The sequence below is a fragment of the Ascaphus truei genome, chromosome 21, assembly GCF_040206685.1.
Source record: "Ascaphus truei isolate aAscTru1 chromosome 21, aAscTru1.hap1, whole genome shotgun sequence".
NCBI lineage: Eukaryota > Metazoa > Chordata > Amphibia > Anura > Ascaphidae > Ascaphus > Ascaphus truei.
In genome coordinates, this window is record NC_134503.1 from 11,587,530 (window position 1) to 11,607,242 (window position 19,713).

The 19,713-nt window shown below is 45.8% G+C and overlaps 1 protein-coding gene across 9 annotated transcripts in view; it reads left to right on the forward strand.

Annotated features, from left to right (window-relative positions):
• The window catches only part of DAB2IP (DAB2 interacting protein), a 613,541-nt gene that overhangs the window by 304,689 nt on the left and 289,139 nt on the right, over positions 1-19,713 (forward strand). The window contains exon 2 of one of the 9 annotated variants that reach the window (XM_075578975.1): positions 8,898-9,022. The exons of the other annotated variants lie outside the window; for them this stretch is intronic. Within the exon in view, the coding sequence (XP_075435090.1) occupies positions 9,020-9,022 (3 nt within the window). The 5' untranslated portion in view covers positions 8,898-9,019. The remainder of the gene's footprint in view (positions 1-8,897; positions 9,023-19,713) is intronic. 9 annotated transcript variants of the gene reach the window in all.

The following is a 19,713-nucleotide window of genomic DNA, read 5'->3' on the forward strand; positions in this document are numbered from 1 at the left end:
CCTCTAACCTCATACCCATCCCCTGTCACACTCCTTCCTCTCTCCCTTTCTCCTGTGCCCTCTGGAATGCTCGCTCCCTTTCTAACAAGTTCCTCTCTGTGCATGACTTCTTTCTCTCTCACTCTCTGCTCCTCTTCGCTATAATTGAGACTTGGCTCACTCAGTCTGACTCTGCTCTGGAAGCTGCCCTCTCTTATGGTGGCCTTTCTTTCTCCCACACTCCACGCCCTGATGGCAGGGGTGGAGGTGTGGGGCTCCAGCTCTCTTCTATCTGCCGCTACCGTACCCTTCCTTTTCCTCCCTCTCTTGCTTTTCCCTCCTTTGAGGCTCACACTGTCCAGATTTCTCTCCTCTCCTTGAACACGTGGTGGTCATCTATCGCCCACCTACCTTTACTCATCCCCCTTCTGTCTTTCTCTCTCACTTTGAATCCTGGCTCTCTTTCTCTCGTCAGACTCCCCTGTTCTTCTCCTTGGGGACTTCAACTGCCATATTGATGACCACTCTCTCCCTTGTGTTTCCCGCATTCTCTCTCTAACCTCTTCTTTTGGCCTTAAACAGTGGACTGCCGCCAGCACCCACAAGGATGGCCACAACCTAGACTTGGTTTTCACTAAAAACTTTTCTCTCTGATTTCTCCATTTTCCCTTTTCCACCATCACCTCATCTCATTTTCTCTCTCTCACTTCTCCACCTCCATCTACCCCTCGTCTCTGCAGAGACCTGCGCTCTATGAACCTACCAGCCTTTGAGTCCACTTTACTCTCCTCCCTCTCCTCTCTCAGTTCTGTCCAGACCCTGACACCCTGGCCAGGAACTACAACTCTGCCCTATCCTCCTCTCTTGATCTACATGCCCCGATTTCTCTCTGCCACCCTCGCCCTTTAAACACAATACCCTGGCTAAATTCCCACACACGCATGCTGCGCTCCTGCACTCGTTCCTCTGAACGCCTCTGGAGGAAATCTCATACTCTCGCAGACTTCCTTCACTACAAATTTATGCTATCCTGTTTCAACTCTGCTGTCTCTCAAGCTAAACCAACCTACTTTTCTTCACTAATTAACACGCACAAGTCTAATCCACGACGACTCTTCTCTGTCTTTGACTGCCTACTCAGACCACCCTCTGCTGCCTGTTCTTCTTCCTCCATCTCACCTCAGGACTTTGCCGACTATTTCAAGGAAAATGTTGAATCCATACTTCAGGCCATCTCCTCTGTATCCTCCTCCCATCCTACACCTCTTCCTAACTCTCCTCCTGCATTCTCCATACTCTTGGTATTCGTAACAAAGCTCTATCCTGGATCTCCTCTTACCTCTCCCATTGTACTTTCAGTGTCTCTTCTGCTAACATCTCCTCCTCTATCGATCTCTCTGTGGGTGTACCCCAGGGGTCTGTCTTGGGACCCCTTCTCTTTTCTCACTCTCTCTAAGTGACCTAATCACATCTCTTGGTTTAAAATATCACCTCTATGCTGATGACACACACATTTACTTTTCTACCCCAGACCTTACACCTGCTGTAAAGACTAAAGTTTCTGAATGTCTCTCGGCTATATCATCCTGGATGGCCCTCCACCGACTTAAACTAAACATGGCAAAAACAGAGCTCCTCATACTTCCTCCCAAACCTGTCCCTACTATCTCCTTCCACATTACTGTTGGAAGTACTATCATTCACCCCGCTGCCTAGGGGTCACACTCGACTCTTCTCTCACATTCTCTTCTCACATTCAAAAGGTAGCAACCCGGCGTTAACAGCCATCCAAGTTAATGGCTGTTAACACCCAATCTGGTCACAATACTTCGAATCAGCGCTTAGTCAGTCCCGGCCACAGTATCCTGCCTACAAAGTGACTCCAGGCTAACAGTGTAATTATGATGCCGGCCAGCCTTCCATCTCACTGTGTTATACCAATGTTGGTAATAGGCCAGAAAATATGGATACAAAACAAGGTCTTGATAATTTTCTACATGTTTGATCTTTCTTTATTTATATATATGTAGCCATGTGCCCCTGGCTATAGCCTTCTACTGGCCTCAACACTATAAGTTCTGATAAGAACAGGCATTGTTGTTGTTAAACTCTTGCACAGGGCCTAGCCAGCAGTTGTAGCCTGGATGGGTACTATGTTGCTTTATCCAGGTGCAGGCCTAAACCGGCAGTTGGAAGTGTCATACATGGGGAGGGTACTGACATGTATAGGGTGTGATGCCTGTCAGTACCTAGACCTGCCCTGTTATGGGGCGGGCTTACAAGCCCTCCCCCCCGGGTATAAAAGCTGACCCTTCACCATATTGAGTGTCGATAATTATGGGACAGTGTGATACCCTTTTCCCTACAAGAGGGTTAAGGAGATTGGCGTCCTCCAGGAGATATAGATATATATATATAATATAGGAATTTTCAACTCATTGTTGTATTAAACATAGTAAGCTGAAACTTGGCAGTGGCTTAATTAAGGTTTGCTCTGCTTTTTTTGTGGGAGGTTATCGGGATTGTTCTATATTTAATGGGGAAATTCGTCTGAAAAACGCCCAATGGGGTGCTTTGGCCTATATAGAATAAGCCCCTATTGAAAAGGAACTTGAACAGACTCCGTTCCTCAGCAACAGGTCAGGTTTTCAGGCTATCCCTGCTTCAGGGGTGTAGAGGAAGTTCCAGGGGAGCGTCGCCGTATGCACATAAAAAGAAAAAAACAGTGGATAGTGTAATATTGTAAAAACAATAATAAAAAGTGACAGTGAATAACGAGTTCCTACTCACAAAAGTAGCAGGAATATAAGCATGTGAGTCAATAGTACTCTGTGATGCAGCTCGTTCCGGAGGTTTGGTATATGGGTCAGCACATCTTGGAAAAATAGAGAACAGCCATAGTGTAGATGGTAATAAACTTTATCTAATAAGTAAGACAAAGTTTATTAGATATTAGATATTATTACTTATTAGATAAAGTTTATTACCATCTACACTATGGCTGTTCTCTATTTTTCCAAGATGTGCTGACCCATATACCAAACCTCCGGAACGAGCTGCATCACAGAGTACTATTGACTCACATGCTTATATTCCTGCTACTTTTGTGAGTAGGAACTCGTTATTCACTGTCACTTTTTATTATTGTTTTTACAATATTACACTATCCACTGTTTTTTTCTTTTTATGTGCATACGGCGACGCTCCCCTGGAACTTCCTCTACACCATTGCTGCAAGACTTCTGGAACAGTCTTTTGTCGGGGTCGAGTGATAAGTTGTTTTTGCCTTTATTTCACTGTCATATATAATTCACTGTTTATTATTTGAATTTTGTTATCATTGCACAATTTTTGCATAAGATTTCATTTTCACTGCTTGTGGTGCAGTAGAGCGCCATCTAGTGTTTTTTTACATTATCCCTGCTTCAGCACAGGTGGCTCACTCTTCGACTGAGCCACTGATTGAGCCACCTGTGCCGTTGCAGGGATATTCTGAAAACCTGACCTGTTGGTGGCCCTTGAGGACTGGAGTGGCTTCCCCTTGGGCTACACACTCCTCTGCCCTGCCTTATATTTCAGTCCTACTTTCTCACTCAACCTTGGGTCGCCTCTGGCATTCTGCTCTAATATTCCGTCTACTCTTTTTATACCTAAAGCCCTCTCCTACCTGAAACCTTGTGTAACCCTTCCTTGCCCGGCTCCCACTAAGGAGGATTATAACTAAGTGTGGTGTAATAGGTTTATGTTGTGTGTAGACTTTCATACCTCTTTCTCAGGGTGCTGGCGTCCGTGTTGGCTGGTACTGCACGCTGATATCAAACGTGTGTCAGGGACTTTGTGACAAACATATAGCTTTTATTGAGACAAGACATATTTCTTACATGCTTCATCCCTGGGTGCTAGATGTCTTCCCAGGGAGCCACACATGGCTTCATCACCTTTCCTTGCCCAGGGTTAAGGGGAACTTGACATCTCTGGCTCCAGTGATCTGGAGTCACTCCCAGGTACCGTCCAGGACTCTGTGTAGGGGTGTACTTATATCAAGGTTCCCATCTACCTGTCCTCCTTACACAGCCATAGCAGTCTCTACTGTAGCAACCTGGTGTGTATATGCATGGGGTTGGCATTATAGCAACTCTAGCTGTGGCACTTCCCTGGGACACTGATTTAGGGTATCCTTTGTCTTGAAATGTCACGCACGTCCTCCTTGAAGGAAAGATAGCATTTTCTGGCATCTTTAAATATGGTAGTAGCCCTTTCTAGTGAGGGAACAGTCTTCCCTAAATGTAAAATAACAAAAAGTGACTGGACGTCTTCATTCAAAGTTACACATTTATGATACGCTGTTAACACGATACATTTGAGACAGTGAGACTCCTCTCCTCTGGCGTCCTCCAGGAGCATTGGGTCTGGAAGCTTATGCAGCTCCAGAAAATACAAGATGCAGACATCCTTAACCAATCAGGGTCCATACCGGTCAGGTGACGGTTCCAGTAGGTTCTGGAACTAAGGAGGGGCCAGTCACCTGACAAGAGCTATTCTGGCAACATAAACTGCCCAACTGAAATAAGTTACATAGAATAGGGTACATCTAGTTGGGGCCTTTCCTAAACATTAACCCATTACTTCCCTTATCTAGGTTATAGTAAACCCACTAAAGGGCTTACACTTTTTTTTTTACTTGGTGCCCCACACCTCTGGAATGTCCTTCCCCTCAACATCCACCAAGCAACTTCTCTTGAGAACTGGAGTTGGTCACCCCTGATTTACATTGTGTTACACATCGAGGGTAGGAAAGACGCACAGAATGGGAAGCGGTGAGAGCAGCAGTGCAATCACTTACCCTCACATATCACTAACAACATAAAAAAAAAAAAACAAGAAAGATGTGACTTGACATTGTAAATTTTTATTTCTCAGCTCTGCCTTTTATCAGTTCAGACACAGGTTGAATCAGACAGAGATAACGCCAGTTCCGAGCTCAGAAGTTCAAATGAAAAGATTCAATAAAAGTCGACAAAGAAAAGATTTCACTATATATATATATATGAGAAAGAAAGCCCTCACTCTTCTCTTATATTTCATGTCAAGATGCTGGAGGGGACTTAGAACGAGTTGAACGTGTTTTTTTTTTTTGCTGGCTTTTAAATTCTGTGAATTTCAGTAAATTCATGCTGGAAATCGAGATAAAACACAGCCTGTATAAAAAAAGAAGAAGAAATGTCACACAGGTAAGCAGGTTTCAACACCTCGCTAGTGTTTGATGTGCCGCAGATTTGTGAAATGAATACCTAAGTAAATGAAGAACACTAATGGGATTCCAACACTGTAGGTATCAGAACATACAGTAATTGTTCGAAAGAGATGGGGTGCTCAACTTCAGTCCTCAAGACCCCCCCCCCCCCCCAATGGATCAGGTTTTATGGATATCCCAGCTTCAGCACAGGTGACTGAGCTTCTGATTGAGCCACCTGTGCTGAATCAGGGACTGATGTAGCTACCTGTGCTGAAGCTGGGATGTCCTGAAAACTTGGCCTGTTGGGGGGGACATGAGAACTGGAGTTGAGCACCCCTAGTTTAATCTATAGTGGAGCTCCTGCAGCAAGATCATTCATTATCCTTGGATTTAGGACTTTGTAACTCTTTTTGTTACCTAACACATTAGGGATACAGACGATAATTCAACCTTTTAGAGCCCAATTGCCTTGTTGGTAATAGCACAAGGACAGGCACACACATGGCTTGTGTGCTGTTCCCAGAGGGGCATTGGCATTTGTAGCATGTTCGTCACTAATCTTCTTACCTATCTAACCACATTTTTAGTGCTACCTTTGCTGTCACATCCACATCTTCACTCACAGTTGGTCTACCTCAGAACTCTGTTCTGGGACCTCCACTTTTCTCCATTTACACCTAGGGTTGCCAGGTGTCCGGTATTGAACTGAACTGTCCTGTATTTGGATACTCTGTCCAGTAAAAAAAATGAGAGGTGCTGTAATACTGGACATGTATGTGTCCGGTATTTTCCTCCCTGGACATAGTGACCTGACGCACCTTTCACCATTGAGTCCAGTATTTTTGGAGAAGCCACCTGGCATCCCTATTTACACCTCTCGCCTTGGTAAACTAATGCAGTAATTTGGGGTTTCAATACCACCTCTATGCTGATGGTACGCAAATCTATTGCTTCTTTCCAGTCTTGTGTCACTAACTGTCTTTCTGCCATCTCCTCTCGGATGTTCCAATCACCATCTTTAATGTAACATGTCAAAAACGGAACGTGATAATTTTTCCTCCTAACTATGCACCTACAGTATACCGGATTGTGGTGTGAGTGGGGGAGCAAGAGCAGCCACGCCCCTTTTCCATTACATGGCTCTCAACAAAACTTTGGCTCCTTAAAATTCTATCTGGCTCCTAAGTGTTTAGCATTTCCTTTCCACCCCTGATTTCTAAGCTCTTGATCCAGTTTAATGTAAATTCATTGAATTCTGATTACAAGCAGTACTGCCTTTCTACAGTCCAAAGATCTACAGTACAAAGTCACATTAAAACATCTTTAGAATAGAGGGGGGGAAAATAGTGCCTGTATTATGTAAGTTTCTGGGAAGCATTGATGACTTGTCCAAGACCACATAGCATCTAGAAGCAGCCCTAATAACCATCAATATTACCTACACACCCCTCATAAAGAAATGATAATATTGTGCCGAACAGTATTCTTAAACAATGCATTGGGGGGAAAAAAATCAATGTACACCATTTGGGTGAAATAACTTCCTTACCTAATTCGAAGGCAAAATGGAAAAATATATGTGTCTTGTCAATTATTCATAATGAACAGAGACAAGTTCAATGTAGTTGATTTTCTATGACATTAGAAGTGTAATATATGCGGAACTAAAGTGTACAAAATGTATTAAACTAGTGAATTTATGGCAATCAAGAAAGAGACTGTTCTGGCTATCCACATGACTGTTATCGACCACTGACCATGTCCTAACATCGATCTATGGAAGATGTCGAACTGGTTTTGTTGTGTAGCTGCTTTTATTTTATTTTTGGGTTTTATAAACGATCCCCTTCTACATAAAAGGGGAGCATGGGGACCGCACCGAGGGGAAAAAGGGGGACACAGAGAGAACACAAGTATTGTAATATTGCAGTGTTGAGAAATTGCAATGGCGCTGTGTAATCTCCAATGGTTCTACGGCCATGTGAGTGATGTTAAATGCGCATATCACAATCGGGGGCAAAGGTGTTCTCATGTGGGTTGGTGATGGGTGTCATTCTTTTAGGCTTGGCAACGCGTTTTGCTGAGTTGCAGCTTCGTCAGAGTCCTGACGAAGCTGCAACTCAGCGAAACACGTTACGTCCCTGATGGCGTGAGCTGAGAGCGGATCATGAGAAGTGCAATCTGTGTTCCCGGGCGGCCGTAACCGAATGTGACACCGACAAACGTCCCATTGGAGCAGACTTCAGCGTTGTGGAGTGGTGGGATCGTGACTCGCCATACCTCTGGGAGTTACTGCTGTCTACCTGTTTTTATGCCTAAAAGAATGACCATCCTATCACCAACCCATGTGAGAACATCTTTGCCACTGAAGTGATATATGCGCATGTAACATCACTCACGTGAGTAGAACCGTTGGCGATTACACAGCACTATTGCTGTTTCTCAACATTGTAATATTACACGATTTGTGTTCTGTGTCCCCTTTTTTCCCCGGTGCGACCCCCCGCTCCCCTTTTCTGCGGAAGGCCATGTACATCTGAATAAACTTCTGAGACAGTTTGTATTGTAACGGTTGAGTGAAGGAGAAGTGTCTTTTATATCTTCTTATACACCCTTTTTTGGTTTGTTTCACTGGGTTCGCGGTTTGTCTGTGCCCATTTGTTTTTCAATGTTTTTACAGTTGTACACATTAGTTTCACTATTATGAAATTGTTTCACTTAATTATTTTGCATGGGAGCGCCGCCCTAGGAGTTTTGTGGGTTCAGTTTTTAAACAATTCGCCTGGATTAGAAATGTTAATTAAATGTATGAACCTCGGTAGACAATTTTTTACTTTGGACTTAAAGCAATCTGCTACAACCACCATTTATTCGCATTTTTTTCTTCTGTTTGCCCTTTCCAGCTCTGCTTTTATTTTGGAAATCTGATGCTTCATTCAGAGGCTTTTAATATATTAAGTGTCCGGTTGGTTAAAATAACGTCCAGTGAGAGTAAAGGTTACTATGGTAACTTATTTTTTTTTTTAAGAGCAGGACATGGTTGGGGATGGGGGGTAGGGTGGGGGGAGATACTGATATTATATGAGTGCAACTCACATAGGCTTCTGGGGAAGATTACTCTCGTAACATGTTAACAACCAGAATTGGAAATCACTTCCAATCACCATGCCTTTAATTACATTCGTTTGATGCACAATCTGAAAGCTAGATTATTATCATATTATAAACTAGTAGACTGCTAATCTCCTTGCAATTGTCGCTCTTCCTTAAAATCGAAACCTCAGACAGTCACAGATGATAAAGGTTGGTACCATGTTAGCTCGCAGAGTCGTCAGGTTAAGTGATACAAGTGCAGCAGACGTTATTGCACGTGCTGGCTCACGCCAGCGGGCACGATAACCCCACCTTGTTTTCACACGCGACTGATCTTCTTAAATGACTCCTGCTGACGTGTTGTGTGTGTGTGTGTGTGTGGGTGTCCTGCTAAAATGCACTAATAGGTGCAAAAACGTCTGCTATATGTGTATATTTAATTGTTAACTTGTGTTTAAAGAGTGCACGCTTACAGGAGCCATCTTCAGGTATGTGACATCAGTTAACCATTAAGGATAACTACTTTTATCTTACTTTTTGTTTTATTTTGACATTTTATTACAAAAGCCTTTTTTTCTGTCAACTCCAGAAAGAATGAGCGTCTGTCTAAGTGTTTGCAGTAACGTGAACACCTGTCCATTGGGGACAAGACTGGAACTAACCACCGAAAATACAAGACGGCTGTGATTTATATGGAAGAATGACTGTTCAATGGTATTGATTTTGAAGTCACTATCAAATTTGGTTTGATTTAAGACAATTGCCTAGGACAGAAAGGGCTAGATAAACTGATCTGATCTATTGTACCAACCATTCCTTACACTGTACAGTAGTAAATTCATTAATAAAGTGACTTTAGGTTTACCACAACGATGAAGCCTATTCTCTTTAGCCTTTATCTGTTGCATGACAGTCACTGCTGTACAGTACAGTGATAGAAAATATTTATTCTGCCAACCCCTAATTATTCAATCTTCTCTCCTACTCATTAGACTATTGCTAACCAATCCCAGGCAGTATAGTGTCCTGACCTTACGGGGGGGACAGACATGCACTTAATAAGGCACCAAACTGCACCTCAGTGTGTGCAGACAGCTGTCAATTACTGCGGGAGCTTCCAAAGTCACGTCCCACAATGCCTTGTAACTGGGAAGCGACCATGGAAGCTTCTGCTGTAATTGACAGCAACACCACCCACGCTAAGGCACAGTTTGAGGCCTTATTGAGAGCGCAGACCCCACACACGCTCAAGAATCCGCTATACTGCCGGGGATCCACCATTACATACATATTTTTTGATGAACCCCTTGGAGACGCCTCACGGTCAATGGTATAGTAGTTAAACCCATATGCCTTTATGATTAAGGTGGTAGACGCCAGTGCTGTTTAAAGGTTTAACAAAGAACAGCTCCTGTTCTGTCACTTGGGCTAAAAAATAATAGTGACATTTTTACATTTAGAAGTTTGTGAGCCAAAGGAGTAATTTGGTTGCATCTTTTGGTCAAAACATGATTCAAGCCTACAACCTCAGCAAGGTAACCTCTGTTTAGCAGGCACTTACACTGAATATATGCAATTTCTTATTGTCCAGTGGACTAAACTTTGTGAGATATGTGAAATTGCCCTGAAGGGGTTAAATAAATTAAGCATGTGCTTATTTGTGATTTAATGCAGTTAAAAGCTGGCCAAAGCCAGTATCATTGTTCCCTTATTATAAAGGTGAGCTGTGAGTGCACAAATACCCCAGTGTGAAGTATTAATACTCACACATATCTCTTCTTTCTGTCAGCCATAGACACTCACCTGCTCTTCAGTGGAGGGTGACGTGTAGGCTGATAATGAGGTGTATTATACCTTCATGTTAAGTGAAGAATTGGTAGGGGCTCTGTCCTGAAAGGAGGAGCCATAGGCCCGGGCCATAGAGGGGTGAGGAGTTCCGAGCCGCGCTGACGCTGAGGCTCGCCTGCTGAAATCTGCGCGATTTCATGCCCATTCAGGCGAGCCAGCGGGCGCGATCGGAGGCGGGGGGAGACTGAGGGAGGCGGGGCAGTGACGTCGCTGGGCCAATCGCCCGCGACGCACCGACGTCAACGTCACGGCGCCGTGACGTTGACGCTCCTCCGCACTGATTGGATGTTTTCAGCCGACAGCGCGCTGAAAAACAGCTTGGCTGTCGGCTGAAAAATCCAGCGCCTCAGCACGCCTGCGGACGCTCGCGTGAGCTCCCTCTCAAGGCATCCTCATTGAGGATGCAGGGGCTCAGCCAGGAACATCCGCACGGCTCAGCGCGGCCTGTCCTTCTATGGACTCGGCCATACACCTGCAAGGAGCTGCTCAGTAAAGCAGAAACCAGGCGAGCCAATAACCTATCCCTATGACCAGTGGTTGACAAATCACCAAAAAATCTACTCGCCACACAAAAAAATCTACTCGCCACCTAGTACCAAACGTGTGCTGCTTGGGCCAATATTTACTCGCCCGGGGGTTAAATCCACGCGCCCGGGGCGAGCAAATGTATAGGTTTGTCGAACACTGCCTATGACGCAATAACACTACAATTAAATGCCCTTATGGAGTTTGCAGCAAGGAAAAGAATTGGCCTAACAGTTATGGAAGCCTGTACATATTTCCTGCGCTCCTCCCTTTGTGGAGTGTGCTGCTGGTTAAAGGATTGGCCTTACATATATGGAAAACAAAGAACAGGTCCTGCGCTCCTTTCAAATTGGGCTAAAATATACTAGTGACATGTTTACATTTAGAACCGAAGTCTGTGAGAGAAAGGAGTCATTTGGTTGCATCTTTTGATCAATACATGATTCAAGCATGTTATCCTTGTCAAGGTAGACTCAGTTTAGCAGCTATTTAAAGGCTGGTAATTTACAACCATTAAAGAAGGCAGGCGGCACGCTGCTTTTGTCTTGTTACTGGCTACTTTATGACCAATTTCCCTTTTATCTTCTCCCTTATGAAACCTTTCCCACTCGGTGCCCTGTACCTCCGATACTGCTTTCCATGTGTCCATCCTGCTCCATTTTTAGGTCCCAACGGACTGCTTTAGCGTGGAAAGCACAAGCAGGCCCGCCGCAGGGGAGGGGGAGAGCCAGGACAAGTGTCCCGGCCACTGTGGGAGAGACGGCACTGGGAGTTAGGCCTGGCCCGAGGTCGGGCCCAACATCCCAGTTCAGCCTACGTTGGCTGCCAGGCCCCAGCTCTCTAGCTGCTGACCGGCCTTCACTGGAAGCCCCAGTCCTGTGCACACACCGGAAGCTAGGCCCACCCATCTTTAGACAGCGGGATCAACACGGCACCGGATTCCCCCCTCCCCCCCCCCCCAATGTAGTGTCTGTGTGGTGGTGGTGGGGGAGGGGGGAATTAGTGTGTATCTGTATTGAGGGACGGAGATTATTGTGTGTGGTTGTATTGTCGAGAGGGGGTTAGTGTGAGTGGGGGTAAGTGTGTGTGTGTAGGGAGGGGGATTACTGAGTGTGAGACGGGGAGGGGTTAGTGAGTGTGAGGAGGGTAGGGGGGTTAGTGAGTGTGAGGAGGGGGGTTAGCGAGTGTGAGGAGGGGAGGGAGGTTGGTGAGTGAGAAGAGGAGGGCTAGCGAGTGTGGGTAGGGGGGTTATTGAGTGTGTGGAGGTGAGGATGCTTTGGGGAGTGTGGAAAAGGAAATATTGAGTGTGAGAATGGGGTGGGGGATTTTTTTTGGAGTGTGACGAAGGGGGAATGAGGGAGAGGATGAGAGGGGAGTGTGAGAATGGGGAGAGAAATAGAGGGGGGAGTGTGAGAATGGGGAGAGAAATAGAGGGGGGAGTGTGAGAATGGGGAGAGAAATAGAGGGGGGAGTGTGAGAATGGGGAGAGAAATAGAGGGGGGAGTGTGAGAATGGAGAGAGAAATAGAGAGTGAGAGCGAGATGGTGTATGAAAAGGGGGGGATGTAAGAGAAAGACGGGGGGGGGGGGGGTCACGCAAGTCTGCTGACACATGGGTGGGGGGCAGTGGTGCAAACTTTAGTCCTGGGCCCCCGGAAAGCTGTCGACGTCCCTGGACAGAAGCACACGCTTAGCTGCAAGAAAATTGCAATTCATCTTGTATCAACTCTTCCTGTCTCCGTAGGTCTGCCATACAGAGGCAGTAAGTGTAATGGTATTATACAGGCATGTATGATTATACTGTTACTCTATTATCCATGTATGATTACACTGCAAAGTGCAGCACAGATAGCTGGTGTTGAAAACATCATACTAGATGATGCTCTATACAATTTGTTGTGTCTTCCCAGTCTACAGCATCTTGTTGGCTTGTTAGTAGTGAATATCAGTGCATTTTTGCTACATTCTCTCTTTCACTCCTGCCCTCCTTTTGTCAGTGCTTTGTGCTGTAGATTACTTTGCAACGCCTGAAATATAACACATTGCACAAACATTATGTTTTATTGTGCTACTTAGGGAAAGATGAATTTTAATGCTCTCATTACATTGAACATTAGGAACTAAGAAAAGCAAATATTAATGGTTTGCCAGCATCCTGAGAAATCGGGACGGCGGTTATTTATGTAGTGCATGAATGTTTGTGTGTGTATTTATTTATATTGGAGAGAATATTACCGTTATAAATACACCTTTTTGAAGGCCATCTTAATTTGACATAATCTTACAACCAATTTGTTGGCTATTAAAAATATCAAGCGTGATACACAATTGTTCTTCATCATTGAGACTAATACATTTTCATTTGGTAAGGTGCCATTCATTCTTGCAAATATGAATAAAGATGGAGCAAGCTTAATGTTACCCAGCGGTAAAGTAGAAGATTATAATGCAGAATATCGCTACATTTGCATAGAATGTAATAGCAGGGATGAAGCAGAATATCACTGAACCCACCATGACATCCCAGCAAAAATAGTTAACCCTTGCTACCGGTTTAGGACGTTTGGTCATGGACGTTTTGCCGCGTCCAAATCTCGGCCGGCGTTTAGCGCTACTCACTTTGCCGCAGGTGACTCTAGCCACCGGCCCCTAATCTTACCCCAAACCCCTTAATCTTAACCCCTAATACTAAACCTACCCCCTACCCTAAAAAGCTTAACCCGTACCCTAAACCCTTACCCTAGTCCCCTACCCTAAAAACATTAACCCCTTACCCAAATCCCTTACCCTCAAAACATAACCCATTACCCTAAAATACTAATTCCTTACCCTAAAAACCTAGCCCCTTACCATAAAACCCCCTATCCTCAACTCTAACATTAAATTAACTCTTAAATGAACTTGCCGTGGAGAAGCGGCCGGCGGCGGAGACTTGGCCGCCGCGACCAAATTTCCCATTCCGCTCGCTGCATCAGTTTAATCAATACTTTACACACAATGATAATTGTTTACACATTAATTTTGAAGGCTTACATTTCTTATAAATATATATATATATATACTGTGACAGAAACCAGGGGTTGGTAATAAACTCCATATACAGGGCTCCCAGGATACTGAACAGTTTCTGTCCTGTCTAAGCTGAACAGGGCAGCCTCGTGGTACAGGCACTCCATTCCACAGTTTGTCTGCTGCCTGTTTTCTGTCACCTGTCATGCTGATTAGAGTTCAGGTATATAAGACCTGTTTCCTGTTTCCTCTGAGCCCCGCCCAAGAGCCTGGAAGGCTGCTGAACTGCAGAGGGGTGAGAAAGCCTCTTTCCCAAATCGCTTCATTCATTCTGTTAGTTTGTCTAAAGACTGCAAAGGTACTTATTTTGTTGGTGGAAGTGGACAAGCCACTTCCAACTCTGAGTCAGGGACATCTAAGTTTAAGTTATCGCTCAGACGAGCAGCTTTTTGTTTGGCTTTGTTTTCTGTTTAAACTGTGGCAGTCTCAGTGCCTGGGACTGAATAAACCAGGCATAGCCTGTTTAAAGGAACAGTACGTGACGTCTCATCATTTAACCTACCCTAAAAGACCGTGTTCTAACAGTCCCGGACAGACGGCGGAGCCCCGGAGTAAGCCGTTTGTCACATATGGTGGAGAATGCGGGCAGAACACTGAAAGGTCTGGGGGTTAAAGAACTTTAAAAAAAAAAAAAAAAAAAAAAAAAAAGGTTTTTTTTTCTCTCTCTCCAAACAAGATGGAAGACGTGGTGAGTGCGCTGGTACGCAATGTCGCTGTCCAGAAAGACGCGAATGAAGCCCAGCAACAGGCGAGTGAAACCCAGCGACAGCTGTTAATAGCCCAGCAAGAGACTAATGCAAACCAGCAAGAGACAAACCGCCTGCTGAGAGAGGAGCAAAAGCGGTTCGCTCAGGGCTTACAGCAGGAACTCGAGATCCTGAGGGGGACTATCAGTAACCTTCCACTGGCAGAGGCAGCCCCAGTTCCGAAAATGACCAGGGCAAGCCACTACCTTCAGAAGATGGGACCCTCGGATGATGTGGAAGCCTATCTTCTCACGTTTGAACGCACGGCACAGAGAGAGGGATGGCCAGAAGCTGAGTGGGCTGGTCTAATCGCACCCTTCCTAAGCGGCGAACCCCAGAAGGCTTACTTTGATCTAGAGCCAGCCGAAGCTAACGTCTATGCAAAATTGAAGTTCGAGATCCTCGCCCGCCTCGGCGTAACCACGGCTGTTCGTGCCCAAAGGTTTCACGCATGGTCCTTCACGATGGATAAAGCCACCCGAAGCCAGATGTATGACCTCATCCACCTCGCCCGGAAGTGGCTACAACCCGAGATCAACTCAGCAAGCCACATCGTGGAACGGTTGGTCATGGACCAGTTCTTGAGGAAACTTCCCTCTGCCTTACGCCGTTGGGTCAGTCGGAGTGACCCCCACAATGCGGATGAGCTTGTGGCCCTTGTAGAAAGGTACAGTGCAGCAGAAGAGCACCCGCAACCCACAGTCGTGGAGCAACCCCACTATCCGAGGTTCCAGGACTCTTCCAGAGACGGTAAAAGGGTACCGGGGTTAAGGGGCGCTGAAGAGCGGCGACCACCTTCACGCCGCTCCAGCAACAGTGGTTCGCACACTAAGGGCAATAGCCAACATGGGGAGCCGGGAAAAGGCTCTAAGTGGGACACAGACTATGTACCTAAATGTGTAAATTGTCATGAGAGGGGCCACACAGCAAAAATCTGCCCACTAAATGATGAGCCCATGCAATGCAACAGCGTGGAACCTTATTCGCTGTTGTCCCAATGTATGGGCCCTAGCCCAGAGGACCCCTTGAATAACCATCTGTGGGCATTTGTAAAGGTTAATGGTAAGAGGGTTCGGGCACTTCTTGACTCTGGGAGTATGGTCACACTAGTGTCCGAATACCTATTGCCCATTAAGAAGAAACAGGTAAACAGTTCACAAAGAGTGGCAATTTGTTGTATACATGGGGATAATCATGAATATTCCACTGTTGATGTTTTTTTTGAAACAGAATTTGGTTCTTTAGATTTCAAGGTGGGTGTTGTACCCAAACTGGCACATGATGTGTTAATAGGGACCGACTTTCCCCATTTTCTAAAAATGTGGTCCCCAGCTCAGAATAGCGCCCAGAGTTCAATAGCAGACCATAACGAAGTGTTAGAAGAAACAAATCCTTTCCCTTTTTCAGAAATGGAGGTTGACGAGGGCCCAAATAAGAAGGGGGAAAAGGAGGAGTGCTGTGAAATTCCCTTCCCCATCACTACTTTGGTAGGGAATACCCCAAATCAAGATGTTGATCAGGCACTTACCACCCCAGTACAGGATAAGACCCTCGCTGACCTAGAGGTCAGTCCTGGGAGTTTTAAGAAGGCCCAGTGGGAGGACCCCACATTAGCGGTCGATAAGGATGGGAAAAACTGGGACTGTTTGTTACCATACCTGTTATTTGCCATTAGGGAAGTTCCCCAGTCATCCACAGGCTTCTCCCCGTTTGAACTATTGTATGGCCGACATCCAAGGGGCTTACTGGATATAGCCAAAGAAACTTGGGAACACGAGGTTACCCCTTACAGAAGTGTAATAGAGCATGTTGCCCAAATGCAGGACCGCATTGCTGCAGTCCTACCCATAGTGAGGGAACACATGGAGAAAGCTCAAGAAGCACAAAGGAATACGTATAATAAGGGTGCTAGGGTCAGAATTTTTTTCCCAGGTGATAGGGTACTAGTTCTGGTTCCCACCGTGGAGAGTAAATTCCTTGCTAAATGGCATGGGCCATATGAGGTCTTGGAAAGAGTGGGAGAAGTAAATTATAGGGTAAGGCAGCCAGGTAGGAGGAAACCTGAGCAAATTTACCATATAAACCTACTCAAGCCCTGGAAAGATAGAGAGGTCTTGTTAACCCTAGTACCCCCAGGTCCGTCAGAGAATCAAGAAACTGACCCAGAGGTTAGCATAGCTGAAACACTGTCCGTGCATCAGAAACGAGAGGTCCAGAGTTTAGTGAGAAGGAACAAAGAAATCTTCTCTACACAGCCAGGTAAAACTAACGTAATTAAACATGACATAGTCTCTGAACCGGGGGTCCGAGTTAACCTTAAACCGTACCGAATCCCAGAGGCCAAGAGAGAGGCTATAAGTTTAGAGGTTAAAAAAATGCTAAAACTAGGCGTAATTGAGGAATCCCAAAGTGGGTGGAACAGCCCTATAGTTTTAGTCCCAAAGCCAGACGGTACAACAAGGTTTTGTAATGACTACCGGAAACTAAACGCGGTGTCAAAATTTGATACTTATCCTATGCCCAGGGTGGATGAACTTGTAGAGAGACTGGGCAAAGCCCGATATCTCACAACCCTAGACCTAACAAAAGGGTACTGGCAGGTTCCCCTCACAGAAAGGGCAAAAGAAAAAACAGCCTTCTCAACCCCAGACGGCCTCTTTCAATATAAGGTGCTGCCTTTTGGCTTACATGGAGCTCCCGCCACATTCCAAAGAATGATGGATAAAATTTTAAAACCACATGTTCGGTACGCTGCCGCCTACCTGGATGATGTGGTAATCCATAGTGAAGATTGGCAGTCCCACCTTCCAAAGGTCCAAGCTGTGCTCGACGCAGTTCGGTCTGCTGGACTAACTGCTAACCCCGCTAAATGCACTATTGGTCTGGAGGAGGCCAAGTATCTGGGGTATTCTATTGGTAGAGGGTTACTCAAACCACAAACACTCAAAGTAGAGGCGATACAAAATTGGCCAAGGCCAGTTACAAAAAAACAAGTAAGGACCTTTTTGGGGTTAATTGGCTACTATAGGAGGTTTATTCCCAATTTTGCAACTAAGGCAACCCCACTAACCGACCTCACAAAAGCAAGAGGACCGCTAATGGTAAAGTGGTCCCCCGAAGCCGAACAGGCCTTTAGAAGCCTGAAAGAAGCTCTCTGTGCCCAACCAGTGTTGGTCACACCTGACTTCTCCAAAGAGTTCGTAGTCCAAACCGACGCATCTGAGGTAGGGCTGGGGGCGGTACTCTCCCAGGAGTCTCAAGGGGAGGAGCACCCCATCCTTTATTTAAGTAGGAAACTAAATCCCCAGGAAAAAAATTACTCCATAGTCGAGAAAGAGTGTCTCGCAATAAAGTGGGCTGTAGAGACACTCAAGTATTATCTGTTGGGGAGAAAGTTCCGATTGGTCACAGATCATGCACCCCTTACCTGGATGTGTCAAAATAGGGAGAAGAACGCTAGGGTGACCAGGTGGTTCCTAAGCCTACAGCCCTTTAAATTTTCTGTGGAACACAGGTCGGGGCACAAACATGGCAATGCCGACGGGTTGTCAAGGATGCACTCCCTAATATCCATGGTCGCTCACCCCTCGAGGTCTGAGCTGGGGGGGAGGATATGTGACAGAAACCAGGGGTTGGTAATAAACTCCATATACAGGGCTCCCAGGATACTGAACAGTTTCTGTCCTGTCTAAGCTGAACAGGGCAGCCTCGTGGTACAGGCACTCCATTCCACAGTTTGTCTGCTGCCTGTTTTCTGTCACCTGTCATGCTGATTAGAGTTCAGGTATATAAGACCTGTTTCCTGTTTCCTCTGAGCCCCGCCCAAGAGCCTGGAAGGCTGCTGAACTGCAGAGGGGTGAGAAAGCCTCTTTCCCAAATCGCTTCATTCATTCTGTTAGTTTGTCTAAAGACTGCAAAGGTACTTATTTTGTTGGTGGAAGTGGACAAGCCACTTCCAACTCTGAGTCAGGGACATCTAAGTTTAAGTTATCGCTCAGACGAGCAGCTTTTTGTTTGGCTTTGTTTTCTGTTTAAACTGTGGCAGTCTCAGTGCCTGGGACTGAATAAACCAGGCATAGCCTGTTTAAAGGAACAGTACGTGACGTCTCATCATTTAACCTACCCTAAAAGACCGTGTTCTAACAGTCCCGGACAGACGGCGGAGCCCCGGAGTAAGCCGTTTGTCACAATACACACATATATACATATACATACGTAAGATACTGTTTTTACACTAAATCTGGGACAGCACTCAGGTAAGTCAGGTGAAAGAGTTTTGTATCGAAACAAAATGACACTGGATGGGTTCAGCAAAAACAGAGAACCAATGTGTGTATTTGCTTGTCTTCCACTCGTCGCCCAAACCTGCTTCATTTACCCCATTGTCATGTCATACGGCAGACAAGGATTCTGGGTAATTTCATGCAAATGAGCTTAAGTGAGTGTCTATCTTTAGCTTCCTGTCCATTTTAAACATGGGCTCTGTAAAACTCTCTCGCCCGCTGTATTATATGGCTTTAGTAAACCCCTTTAGCTGTTATCCCAACATTCACCCTCTTCCCTCTCCATTCATGTGGCCTGTTGAGATACACAAAACAGTCTGGCTATATACTATATAGAGAAATGTGCCAATGTGGCCACATTCAGTTATCCAGCGGTTCATTTGAACTTTCAGAATTGTGCAAAACATTCGCTAGAACTTTGTAGCCAGAAACGCTTAGAGAAATTGACTAAGTTGAAGCAAAATTCAACAATTGAGATTGAACTTGAACATTTTTGCGCACAGGTGTCGAATTTCGCCAGAAAATAATCCGTTTAGAAGGAAAGGCAATGGTGGTGTGTGGGAGAGGGGACGGCTGTGTGTGGGAAAGGGGACGACTGTGTGTGGGAGAGGGGACGGCTGTGTGTGGGAGAGGGGACGGCTGTGTGTGTGGGAGAGGGGACGGCTGTGTGTGTGTGAGAGGGGACGGCTGTGTGTGTGGGAGAGGAGACGGCTGTGTGTGGGAGAGGGGACGGCTGTGTGTTTGGGAGAGGGGACAGCTGTGTGTGTGGGAGAGGGGACGGCTGTGTGTGTGGGAGAGGGGACGGCTGTGTGTGTGGGAGAGGGGACGGCTGTGTGTGGGAGAGGGGACGGCTGTGTGTGGGAGATGAGACGACTGTGTGTGGGAGAGGGGACGGCTGTGTGTGGGAGAGGGGACGGCTGTGTGTGTGGGAGTGG